The sequence below is a fragment of the Ailuropoda melanoleuca genome, chromosome 15, assembly GCF_002007445.2.
Source record: "Ailuropoda melanoleuca isolate Jingjing chromosome 15, ASM200744v2, whole genome shotgun sequence".
Taxonomy (NCBI): domain Eukaryota; kingdom Metazoa; phylum Chordata; class Mammalia; order Carnivora; family Ursidae; genus Ailuropoda; species Ailuropoda melanoleuca.
Genome location: NC_048232.1, coordinates 12,016,980 through 12,030,453, shown reverse-complemented (window position 1 = coordinate 12,030,453; position 13,474 = coordinate 12,016,980). Strand labels below are relative to the sequence as shown.

The window sequence follows — 13,474 nt, the reverse complement described above, 5'->3', positions numbered from 1 at the left end:
CATTAGGATCACCTTGTTGGGGGGGGCTTGTCACAGGCACATTCTCAGGTCCTGCACAGAGTCCAGGTTCTGGTGGTCTAGGGAATCTGTCTTTAACGCGCACCCCACGTGGCCGGGTGCACTGAAGTTAGGACCACAGATGTNAGTTCTGGTGGTCTAGGTGGTCTAGGGAATCTGTCTTTAACGCGCACCCCACGTGGCCGGGTGCACTGAAGTTAGGACCACAGATGTAAGGACGGCGCCGAGAGCCAGGAGAGGCGAAGGACGGCAGGACAATGGAGTTGCTCTCACGGTACACTTTTGGAATTGTTCTTTCAAAAATTGACCATTCTGTTGATTGACATCTGGGCCCAGCAAAACACACACACACAAAACCCACGCATTTTGAAAGTTCTTGAAGAATCAAGTGACTGCATATTTGACTTCTTAGCAAAATCTGTGTAGGATGTCTTAAAATTTGGTGAGTACTTAATAATTATTTGGCTTCCTGGTAGCACTTTANCCAGCAAAACACACACACACAAAACCCACGCATTTTGAAAGTTCCTTGAAGAATCAAGTGACTGCATATTTGACTTCTTTGCAAAATCTGTGTAGGATGTCTTAAAATTTGGTGAGTACTTAATAATTATTTGGCTTCCTGGTAGCACTTTAAAATTTCACATTGTTCTTGGTAGAGTGATTTATTTTCTTTAAATCCTATGATGTAGTTGCATCCAAAAATACAGCTTGTTAAAATGCACCAGATTTTTGCATACACCCTGAAAAGGCTGGGGCCCGGTGAGGTCCGTGATCCTTCGGGCCATAGCAGTGATGAACCAGGGACTTTCAAAGCTTAGCTTGTTATTTGCACAGGCTGAGTGGAAATATTGACTGTCCAGTAATTCTTTCCAGGAAGAGAAACTGAAATATTGTGTAAACAGTATGTACTTTTGCCCAAATATTTTTTAAATAACTTAGTACACTGTGGTCGCCCACGTTCTGCATGCCTTATGATGAATAAATGCGAGTGTTCAAGTTGTTCTGATTTCAGATGTTTGAGCCAGCAGTTTCAGTCTGAATTTAGCATTGCCTCTAAAAGAGTTAAATCTGAATTCTAAGTTTCACAGTCTTGTATAGACTGAGACCAGAATAGCTATACGATAGTACTACTGCTATACTTTTATTTTCAGAAGTAATAAAGCTGCATAGATAAAGATGTTTCAGATACTTAACGGTCTTGTGTGCATGAGTGTGTACATAGAGATCTAGATTTCTGTCTACCTACCTCCTTGAGCTTCTTTCCCATGGTCAGAGCTCCCTTTTTCTCTAGATGAGGTATTGGTAGTATAGATAATAAAATTTACTTTCAACAGTAATTTGTACCTTTTGTCATTAAAAGTCTGCAGATGAGCAATGCAATTTTTGAACCTACAAGGGTGCACAAGGAAAACCAACAGAGTCAAAAAACAATTCTTAAAAGTGGGGCATGGGGGGCGCCTGGGTGGCACAGCGGTTGGGCGTCTGCCTTCGGCTCAGGGCGTGATCCCGGCGTTATGGGATCGAGCCCCACATCAGGCTCGTCGGCTATGAGCCTGCTTCTTCCTCTCCCACTCCCCCTGCTTGTGTTCCCTCTCTTGCTAGCTGTCTCTATCTCTCAAATAAATAATAAAATCTTAAAAAAAAAAAAAAAAGTGGGGCATGGGCAGCATTTTGCCTCTGGTTGAGTCTCTGTGTCTTGAACCTAAACATGGCCCAACCAAGTGAACCGTGGTCTCACTTGGCCTTCATCAAGTGAGACCATCAGTGAGACAGGGTGCTCGTGATGTCTAGACTTGCTCCAGAGTTGCGGAATCCAAGCCTGCCAGTGGCTTTGGGTAGGTCAGTGGACATTGGGTGAGTAGCTCTCGGATGTGTCCTCTGTTGGGTTTCCTGTATTTCCTATTTTTCCTATTTTTAAGTTCTTCGATATTTGATCTCCAACTCTGGATACACAGTGGGTGTTGCCAGTGGTTTCTGATTGTCCTTCCCAGTCCTGTTACCTCTGGAGGGCATTTCAAGCTTGGGAGGACGGCATATAATGAAGCCTGACAAAACTTTGTGGAAGGGAAGAAAATTCACCATGCTAGTGATCTATTTGCGGAATAGCCAACGTATTTTGTCCTCTGTATTTCAAGAATCTCGGCACAAGCAGCACCTAGAAGTTTATGAAACGGTAAGTTAATTATCAAGTCTTGTATTTTGCCTAGTTGTTAGAGGAGAATCGTAAAGTGGTTTCTAGAATATGGCCCTGCTTTGGTCCGTTTTGAATAATGAAAAAATTTTAGTAGTCGAAGGTACTGTGCTCTTGCTGTGCTCCCTGCATGTATAGCTACCATGTGTCACCACTATTACAATAATGACTATATTCCCTCTGCTGTTCCAGTCCTCCCTGTATCTTACCTTTTCCATCCCCGGATGCTTGTCCTTCACCCACTTTGCCCATCCCCCAACCAGTCTCCCCTCTAGCAACTTTATTTCTCTGTATTTATGAGTCTGTTTCTGCTTTTTGTTTGTTTTTTAGATTCCACATATAAAAAAATAGATTACACGTACAAGTGAAACCATAAGGTATGGCTTTCTCTGACTTAGCAGAATACCCTCTAGGTCCATCCATGAAGTCCTGTTTTTAGGTTTTAAGTAAAAAGCTAGATTCTATTTCTAGCACATTAAGAAATAACACAAAGGAATCAGATGCATCTGTAAAGGATTTCTCAAGTATTAGAATAAAACCATTAACCTGGACATTTTTAAAAGTTAGAAGTAAAGGGGCTCCATCGGTTGGGCATCGGACTCTTCGTTTCCTTTCNGGTTTCCGTTCAGGTTGTGATCTCAGGGTCATGGGATCAAGTCCCACATTCGGCTCAGCACTTGGCGGGATGTCTGTTTGGATTCTCTCCCTCTGCCCCTCCCCTCACTCTCCTGCACAGGTGCACGAGAGCTCTCTCTCTCTCCCTCTCGCTCTCTAACAGATGAATACATTTTTAAAAAAATTGAAAGCTGTAAAATTAAATAGCCATCACCCAGCTTAGCGAGTCAGACTGGTCTAGTAAATCCACTTACAGTGAGTTTGTGGGGTGCTTAAAATCCAGGTGACATTTATTTCTGTTCCCCAACTTATTATTTTGAACAAGTTTAAACAAAAATTACCAAAATAGTACAACGGATACCTCTAGAAATGTTGTCGCTGATATTTTACCACACCCACTTTCTCTCTGTGCAGAACGTATGCACACAGACATGCATACAAATAAACATTCCTGTGGTGTTTTGTTTGTGAGAGCCGCTCTCAAAAATAAATTTCAGACATTGTGACGCTGTCAAGTGGCAGGTGGGGAACGTCCCCAGACGATGAGATGATTTCAGGTGATCAGAGGGCCTTGATTTTAACCATGGCATTTCCATGGCACATTGTATAGTACAAGAGAACTTGCAGAGTGTAAAATAATTGAGGTGAGCAAAACTAAGAGAAATAGCAAATGAGGGGTGGAGTGTCTAAAAAATCGGCATAGGGACACCTGGGTGGCTCAGGCGGGTGGGCGTCTAAGAGTTTGGCTTAGCTCCTGATCTCAGGGTCATGAAACAGAGCCCTGAGTCTGGTCTGCGCTCAGCGGGGAGTCTGCTTCTCCCTCTGTCTGCCACTACCCCTGCTTGTGGGCTCTCTCTCTCCCTCCCTCTCCCTCTCTCTCTCTCTCCCTCACTCTCTCTGACAAGTGAATAATAAAAGCTTAAAAGAAATAGGAATACAAGTAGCTATTTATACAGCCCTCCAGAGCTGTCTGCCAGTGTTCATTTCTGTTCGAGGACACAAGTGGTGGCTCAAACACTGTACTTTTTATTATTTTTATTTTTTCATAGATTTTATTTATTTGTCAGAGACAGAATGAGAGAGCACAAGCAGGGGGAGCAGTAGGCCGAAGGCCAAGCAGGCTCCCGGGTGAGCAAGGAGCCTGATGTGGGACTCAATCCCAGGACCCTGGGATCATGCCCTGAGCCGAAGGCAGACGCTTAACTGACTGAACCATCCAGGCGCCCCAAACAGTATACTTTTTAAATCTAGTCACAAGAATTGCTTACATGGCCCTGCGGAGTGGGGCCAGCAGAGAGGAAGATCTCACAAGCTCCTGCTGCCAAGCCCTGTACCCTGGGGCTGCCGGCAGACTGGTATAATTTGCTTCCCTGTACCTAGTACCAGGAAAGCTAGCAGTAGTTTAGAGAAACATCCAATCCCCCAAATATTTGAATCATCAAACAGCAGGGCAATTCTGGACATGACACATCCTCTCAGGTATCTTTCCCTGATTTTATTTATTTAAGAGAGAGAGAGTAAGCACGAGCAGGGGGTAGGAGCAGAGGGAGAGGGAGAAGCAGGCTTTCCGCTGAGCAGGGAGCCCAATGTGGGGCTGGATCTTAGGACCCCAGGATCATGACCTGAGTTGAAGGCAGACGCTTAACTGACTGAGCCACCCAGGTGCCCCTAAACATATATATTTATTACAATAAATATAATAAATATATATATGAAAATGACAAATGCCAAGATGGAATATACACAAAGGGGCCATGGAAGTCTGAAATTTGCCCATTTGCCCATTCTTGGGTAATTTGGCATCACGACCGAAACCCCACTTTCCCCCAGCAGCGTCTCCTTGCAGCCTCTCTCCCTCTCCTCTGGCTGCACACACTCCCTGTGGAGAAATTCCTCCTGTGGCTTGTCCGCCCTTACTAGGTTCTTGCTGCCTTTCTCCGCAACGAGGTTGTGAAAGCTTTGCTCACAGGAAGAGCTGCTGTCCCCTATTTCTCACTGTACTGTGCATACAGCCCTGCACAGGTGAGGTGCTCAAGAAGTGTGCAAAGGTTTGTCGGTTGATTTTTCCTCATTTCATGCTAGGTAATTTACCCCAGTCCTCTTGACATTTCTCAACCCAAACAATTTTATAAGCGATAATTTTATCCTTTCATCTTCTGCTGGATTGATACATATGTCTCTTTGAGTTTCAAGTTCGTGCTGAAAGATTACAAATCTCTGCACCCCACACACTGTCAGTTCCTCAGACTAGTGTTAATTACGGCTGATATCAGAAACAGGCTTGGAGAAAATACGCTTGTGTCTCTCTGTGTGAAATGATTTATAGAAAGCTTGTCTTAGAACTACAGCACATAGCTTAATTATACTTGTGCTCTTAGAAATAGAGTTCCTTTATCCTGTTTTTCTTAAATTATTTTCATGTGAGAAGACCATGACAGATTCTGAAATTACAACTCAGGTCTAAAGGAATGGAAATGAGTGGAGTGTGTGCGTGTGTATGTGTGTGTGATTTTTTGTTTCTTTCCTCCCTAGCCCATCTTCGTCACAAAATACCAGAGATCAGTGGTGCCCAACAGGATGGGAGTGGGGGTAGTGAGAGGTCAGGCACGTGGAGAGATTTTTCTTGGGTTTTAGGACTCACCCAAATAATCTAGGATGAACTCAGCTTCAGATCCTTAATCATATCTGCAAACACCCTTTTTCCAAGTAAGGTCACTTTCACCCTTTCCAGGAGTTAGGACATAAACATACATTTTTTTTTCTTTTTTTGGTGGGGGAGGGCATGATTTTTGAGGGGAGAAGTTTAGGAATTCTGTTTTGAGATGTCTATTAGAAATCCTGGCAATGGGGCGCCTGGGTGGCACAGCGGTTAAGCGTCTGCCTTCAGCTCAGGGCGTGATCCCGGCGTTATGGGTTCGAGCCCCACATCGGGCTCCTCTGCTATGAGCCTGCTTCTTCCTCTCCCACTCCCCCTGCTTGTGTTCCCTCTCTCGCTGGCTGTCTCTATCTCTGTCAAATAAATAAATAAAATCTTTAAAAAAAAAAAAATCCTGGCAATGATGGGGAAGCAGGCAGTTGGATACACAGAGTCTGGAATTCACAGGAGAGTCCAGGCCAGAGATATAAATTTGGGGGTTGTCAGTTTACAGAAGGAAATTAAAGTCACGAGACGGAGATTACTGGGGAAACCCATGTGTATAGAAAAGAGATGTCAAAGGAGCCTGGGGCATGAGGGAGACCCACCCACAAAGGAGGCTGAGAAGGAGCAGGGAGGGAAGTTGTGTCCGTGTTTCCCCGGGTCCCATGATGCTTGGGGTCTAATAAGCTTCAAAATGAGAATTGACCTTTGGATGTGCCACATGGTGATTACTGGTCAACTTTGGCCAGCAGTTGCGGTGGAATGGGGAGGGTAAAAGATGGATCGGCTTCCAAAGAAAAATGAGAGGAGAAAAACTGGAGACAGGGAATTTATACAATTTTTTTAAGTTTTACTGCAGAAAGAATGGAGAGATGTGTGAGTGGGAGCTTGAGGAAGTAGAATCAGTGGGGAGCTCTCGTAAGATGGGGAGCTAGCAGCAGGCTTCTATGCTGATGGTGGGGGGAGATCCAACATGGTGGAGAAGAAGAGAAGAATCGCTTGAACAAGGTTCTGGATTAGTCAAGCAGGAGATAGGGATTACTGCGCAAGGGGAGGGCTGGCTTTTGCTGGCAGCGCTGAACTGCCCCACAGTAGCCGAGAAAGCCTGGGATGGGCAGAGCTGCAGGTAGACGGTCAACATGCGGGCTTCTGTTTGGTGCACGAATGAGTCTGACCAACTTTAAAACTTGCTACTAAATGACCTGGCTACGATCGTCTCTTCTTCTCAGGAAGAAATGGCATTTTGAGTCAGGGACTGATTGCAATTTCTCCTTCATATAATTAAGTAGTTTTGGAGTGCTTGGGTGACTCAGTTGGTGAAGCCTGCAAAGTTTGGTCTCAGGGCTGTGAGTTCGAGCCCCGAACTGGGTGTAGAGATTACTTAAAAATAAAATCTTAAAAAAAAATTGTCTTAAGTGTGCACAACTCTTGAACAATGTAATTCAAGGTTCTTAGGTCATACTATCTTTTTTCTTAGTTGCTTAAATATGACTGTTGTTAAAAAATCATTTTATTTAACTTCTTACACATCTGGGGAGAACTATTCATCAGATGGTTTTGAAAATCATTGTGTTTCAGCATTTATCTTTAAGGTTACTTTTGAAGTAATCTTCAAAATTTCAACTTTAATAAGAAATGAATAAATACCAAATGCTGAAGGAGAAAGAAATGATCATTCTTGTGATAATGTTTATGTTCCATTAGTGTTCCATTTCAATCGTTCTCAAATATTTTTATTTTAATAACACAGTTATTAAAGATGCCTACTTAGGGAATTTCCAAATAATCCAAATCACTGTTTTTAAAAACTAGTAACATTCATCAAATTACCTACAGAGAAATTGTTTTAATTCCCCATGGGATCTTCAATGAGACATTTTAAACCCAGCATCCTCTAATTTTTTTTTAATTTTATTTTTTTTAAAAGACTTTATTTGACAGAGAGAGAGCGCCAGCAAGAGAGGGAACACAAACAGGAGGAGTGGGAGAGGAAGAAGCAGGGTCCCAGCGGATCAGGGCGCCCAATGCGGGGCTCGATCCCAGGACCCCAGGTGATCACACCCTGAGCCGAAGGCAGAGGCTTAACGACTGAGCCACCCAGGCGCCCCAGCATCCCCTAATTTTAAAAAGGCAGATAATAACTGGAAACATTCAAAGATGTCCATCGTCTCTTTCAACAACCATCCACTTTAACCAGCTCACAGTAGAGCGGGTGAGGATTTTCACACATTTGTAAAACAAGGTATTTGGGGGAACATTAAAACTACAGGTGTAGGTAGTCTCATCACACTGTCTTTCCCATTGGTCAGGAAAGTCAATAACTTTCAGGACCTGTGTGGGTAAAGGTCTTGACCTTTAAATAATCTGGGTTAGCCTGAACTTAATTTCCATTTGCCTCTTCCTACCAGTGGCCACTTTCCACCAGGCGAGGGCAGTAAGGATTCACTTACTCACCCATGCCCAGTCCAGGAGCCCTTTCTCTCAGAAGCAGAAAGATGAAGATTCTCTTTCCTGTACCTGCCAAAGGCCAGATACTTCATTTTTAACTATGATAAACATAAGTGCCTCTCCTAAAAACCCCTGGCAATCCAGTCAACGAGTTCAGGATCAGGTTCCAGCCATGTGATGTTCAATTTGTGGGCGGTAAGGTTAAGAGCTAATGAGGAAAGGCCCAGGACATTTCTGTCTACCTAAAAAAATCTGAGAGTCTGGGCAAGAAGGAATCATGGAAAAAGGGTAGAGAACCCAAAGATGAAGGCTAAAGGGCAAGCCTTGCTCTGGACACTGACAATTCTCCACCCTGCCTCAGAGGAAATAGGCAGCAGCTAATAAACTAAATTCGGAGTCCTGGCCTTGCTTTTCTCCTCGAGTATGGCAGTTTAACCACATTACATAAAGACATCCCTTAAGAAATGATAACATGTTTAGGGGCGCCCAGCTGGCTCAGTGGGTGAAACTTCTGACTCTTGATTTCAGCTCAGGTTGTGATCTTAAGGTTGCGAGATCGAGCCCTGCCTCGAGCTCAACACTCAGCACAGAGTCTGCTTATCCCTCTTCTGCCCCTCCCCCTGCTCTCTCAAATAAATAAAACCTTTTAAAAAAAGAAGAAACGATAACATGTTTATGAGGTGAGACATTCTGGAAGTAACCCTTTAGGACAAAAAAACAATGAGAAAAATGAGGGAGAGAAAAGAAACAGCGAGATGCTATGTCAATTACCTGCAGAGATGGATGGAAAAGACATTCTAGAAAGAATTTCTATACAGCCATTATGGAAAACAGTATGGAAGGTCCTCCAAAAATTAAAAATAGAACTACCCTACGATCCGGCAATCCCAATCCCAGGTATACAGCCAAAGAATTGAAATTAGATCTCAAAGAGATATCTGCACTCCTAGGTTCACTGCAACACTTTTCACAAGACCCAACATCTGGCAGCGACCTAAGTGTCTGTCAGACTTAGGATGAAGAAAATAGGGTAGACACACACAGTGGAATATGATTCAATCCTAATAAGGAAGGAGATCCTGCCATGTGTGACAACAGGGATGCAGCTTCAGGGCACAATGGTAAGTGAAATAAGCCAGTGACAGGACCAATACTACCTGCTACCACTTACAGGAGGATTTAAGAGTCAAACTCATAGAAACAGAGAGAATGGTGGTTACCAGGGGTTAAGGGAGGGGAGAATGGAGAGAGGACGGTTTAAGGCTACAGAGTTTCAGTTATGTTAGGTACGTAGTTCCAGGGATCGACCATGCAGCATAGTGTCCATAGCTAACAATGCTGCATTATCTACTGAACTTTGCTAAGAGAGTAGATCTTATGTTGTGTTCTTAGCACGTACACAAAAAATAATGAGGAAAAAGAGTGTGGGAGGGAACTTTGAGAGGTGATGGATGGTTATGACCTCGATGGTGGTGGAGTCATCCTGTATACTTGTCCCCAAAGTAATTGAAATGTTGAAAGAAAGAAGAAATGAAAGAAAGAAAGAAAGAAAGAAAAAAGGAAAGAAAGAAAGAAAGAAAAAGAAAACAAACAAAAAAAGTGGGGGAGGGAGAGAGGGAGGAAGAAGGAAAGGGCAAGCACCTGGCTGGCTCAGTGGGTGGAATGTGTGACTCTTGATGTGCTGCTCCTGAATTTGACCCTCACATTGGGTGTAGAGATTGCGTAAATAAACTTTAAAAGAAATAAAGGAAGAAAAGGAATTTCTAGTTCTTTAGGAAATTTAAAATAATACTAGACTGCGTGGATCGACCTGTTTCAGGGAGTCATTTATTTCATGTATCTTTTTAAAATTATTATTAAGGAACAGCCAGTATATTTCTAATATTTCAGACTGGATTCCCAATAGATTAAACGCCACTATTGAACAGCAGGTTACTTCTAGGGCTGAACATCTGACTTGTTACTTCAGCCTCAGAGAGGCAGGCACAGTCACGTGGAATAAACAACTGAAACTAGGCGATTGGGAATGTGGGTCTTGTTTTGGCTCACTTCTCATTGGGCGACCTGAATCGGGTTACTAAACCCTTCCAAAGCAGTTTCCCTGCTGCAGGCCGCAGGGAGGATCTCTGTGATCACTCAGGAGCTGCGTGTGCCCGCAGGCAGTCCGCACAGTAAAGTCGCCCAGCGCGTGGACCCGGGAAGCTCCAGGCATCTCCGCACAACCCGGAAACCAAAGAGTTCCGCGTTCTCCGCCAGGGAAGCCTCTGCTCCTCGCCCCGCCCGCCGCCCAGAGACAGGACCGAGGCCTAGCCCTCTGTCTCCTCGACCGAATCATGAACCAGTCCCGTGCTGGCGCCCGCCTGCGCATCCTGCTGGGACACCTCGGCCAGCGCTCGGCAGGGGCCGCCGTATCCTTTGGGCTGCGCGGGGCTCGGGCTGCAAGCGTGGTGGCCTCCAGGGCTCAGCGCCCAGCCACCCAGCTGGCTCTTCCCCTTCCTCCGCACCGCGTCCCCGTCCCTGGGCTGGTCAGAGCTGCTCAGGGCGCCTATGGCAGCGAGGGGAGGGAGTGGGTGGACAGGGAGCAGGGGCTATTCAGGGCCTTCTGGGGGCCTGTTTCCCTGGTTTGCTAGGGGATGTGTTAGTCCTTACTGAGGGGCCTGCTCTCAGCTACGTTGGCATTTTCTGCGCTTGGCCGAGCGGGACCCGACCGCCCAGAGCCCCAGACATGCGAAGGACAGTCGCACCGCAAGCAGGGGCGCAGAGCTGCCTGGAGCAAGGCGTTGCAGGCAGGCGAGGAGGTGGGCAAGCAGGCGAGCAGGCGGGCGAGCCGGCAGGTAGGCAGGCAGCAGTGCACTCTGGCGGGGCTGGACAGTGAGCCTACTTAAAAAAAAATTCTCATTTTTCTTTTTTTTATATTCAGATCCCGCTGGTTCTTGCTGTGATAGTGTTGAGGTGAGAGCTTATTTTTTTTCATCTGTGTTTGCTAGAAGAGCGCTAGCCTCTCTTTTTTTTCTGCCAGGTGGAGATGTTCTCTACCAGCACTGTCCAAGTCCATGGCTACGAGCCCCATGTGGCCATTGAGCACTTGAAATATGGCTATGGGCCGTTTTCATTTTCATTCTCTTCAATTTAAAGAGACAGACGTGGGCAGGGGCTCTGGTATTGGACGGCTCTGCTGAGATGGTCGGTGAATGTGTGTGTGGTTGGGGCTGAAACAGAATCCTGGAAATCCTGTGGCAGTTTCTTCCCAGCCTTAAGTGGTTCTAAAGAGACGTGGGTTCTGGCTCAAGGCAGGGGTTTTCAAGCATCAAGTACAATGCATGTTTTAAATTCAGAGATGCATCCGGAAGAAGACAAATATGACCTATAATTCCACCACTCGCCGTGGATCAGTATCAGCTAACTTTTTGGTGTGTTTCTTTTCTATGTATTTCCATAATTACGCCCATCCCGGGTGTACAGCTTTTTGATTCCATTTTTTCATTTCACTAACATTATATAGTATGCACATATAGTTCCACATCATTAAAAAAACTCTCTGAGGAAAGCGATGACCACCACCAAAATCCACAATGGAAGGGAGAAGAAATTGGGACTGAAATATTGCATTCTGTCCACCACATCTTGCTAGTAGCTGGCAAAGGTCATTAACCTCTCGGCCTCATGGAGAACAGAGGATTATAGTGTCCCCAGTTATATAAAGAAGGGACAAAAATAACATGTTTATGAGTAGTGACATTGTGACAGTCGCTCCTTGAGCTAAAGAGACAATGAAAAAAATTAAAAGAAAAAGAAGAAGGAAATGCTAAGTAAATGATCTGTGGTTCCCTGGGTAGAAAACTAGAAAGAATTTCTAGAGTTTCCAGCTCTTTAAGATATTTAAAATTATACTCAACTATGTGGATCACACTGATTATTTTAACAGACTTGTGTTTTGTTGTTGTTTTTTAAGGAATAACGAGCCAAACAGTTTCTCTTATTGTGGACTGGACTCCCACTAAATTCAATACCTCTTTGGAAGAGTGCATTTCTCCTTATTTCTAGATTTGAACCTTACGATTTTTGTTTGTTCAGCAGTTTAGTGGAAGGAATAGTCATGTGGAATAAACCGGTGGAAGTTATGAGGTAAGGAGTATGGGTCAAGTCTGGGCTGAGGCATTTTCTGTTGGGTGACCGTGGACCCAGTTACCGAGCACAATGAGTCTAGGTCTCCTGCTCTGGGCAGCAGGAATGGTGATACAGGTCTTGGGACTTCTGGCCCCTCCTCAGGGCTTGATGAAATGAAATGATGTAAGCAGCTATGTATGTAACCCAGTCTTCCCTGATGAGAGCTAATCCAGGGCAGACTGTTGTTTCTAGAAAAGGCAGACTCCTGAATTTCATTTTATTTGCCTTAATTCACATCCTAGGTAGCTCACCCGACTTCAGGGGCTGTTTCTCCTAACAGTTTCCAGACTCCACAATTCCAGTAAGTAGATCGAATTGTCATTTTTAATCATACAGTGTATATAAAGCTTTTCCTAGTGGTAATTATGATATAAAATACAACATCTCATGTTGTCTGGTGAAAATTTATTACATAGAGGCGCCTGGGCGGCTTAGTCGGTTAAGGGTCCGATTCTTGATTTTGGCTCAGGTCATGATCTCATGGGTCGTGATATGCAGCCCTGGATCGGGCTCTGTACTCAGCAGGGAGTCTGCTTCTCCCTCTCCCTCTCCCTCTGCTCCTGCCCCTGCCCGTGCTTGCTGTCTCTCCCTATCTCTACATAGAATAAATACATTTAAAAAAAAATTCATTATACAGATTGTGTGTTGCCAGAACTTGTTCTAATTAGAACTAGGGAAAATTTTGAAGACCTTGACTTTAATTTTTATATGTATTTTAAAATTCAGAAGCATATAATCTGATTTTTCAGATTCAGGCATGTTATACCTCATTTAAGTTAGCCTGTAGTTTGTGGTCCTACTGCTATGTGAGCTAGTATCTTTGGTTAATTTAAATTACCTTGTAGGGGAAGACATTGATCTCCATGGAATATTCTCATAGAGCCACATATCTTTTCTTTTTTTTTTAAGATTTTATTTATTTATTTGACAGAGACAGAGACAGCCAGCGAGAGAGGGAACACAAGCAGGGGGAGTGGGAGAGGAAGAAGGAGGCTCCCAGCAGAGGAGCCTGATGTGGGGCTCGATCCCATAACGCCGGGATCACGCCCTGAGCCGAAGGCAGATGCTTAACCGCTGTGCCACCCAGGCGCCCCGCCACATTTCTAATCTAGAAGAATGGATGAGGTGATCTGAGTTTCTGCATATGCCATGTACTTATTTGGATTTTGTCACTTTGATTTCTTCTGAGAACGTATGATCTAGACAATTTAAAATATAAAATCCATTGAATTTGTTTCCCACCTGAAAAAACATACATAGTCATTACAGAACAAATTTGAAAGTCAGAGAAATAAAAGGAATTTATTTATTTTTTATTTTTATTTTTTAAAGATTTTTTATTTATTTATTCGACAGAGATAGAGACAGCCAGCGAGAGAGGGAACACAAGCAGG

At 44.2% G+C, this 13,474-nt stretch overlaps 1 protein-coding gene across 1 annotated transcript in view; it reads left to right on the top strand.

Annotated features, from left to right (window-relative positions):
- Positions 1-9,926: 9,926 nt before the first annotated feature.
- The window catches only part of PHYH (phytanoyl-CoA 2-hydroxylase), an 8,801-nt gene continuing 5,253 nt past the window's right edge, over positions 9,927-13,474 (top strand). The window contains exons 1-2 of the mRNA XM_034644134.1: positions 9,927-10,321; positions 12,323-12,381. Of these exons, the coding sequence (XP_034500025.1) occupies positions 10,247-10,321; positions 12,323-12,381 (134 nt within the window). The 5' untranslated portion in view covers positions 9,927-10,246. The remainder of the gene's footprint in view (positions 10,322-12,322; positions 12,382-13,474) is intronic.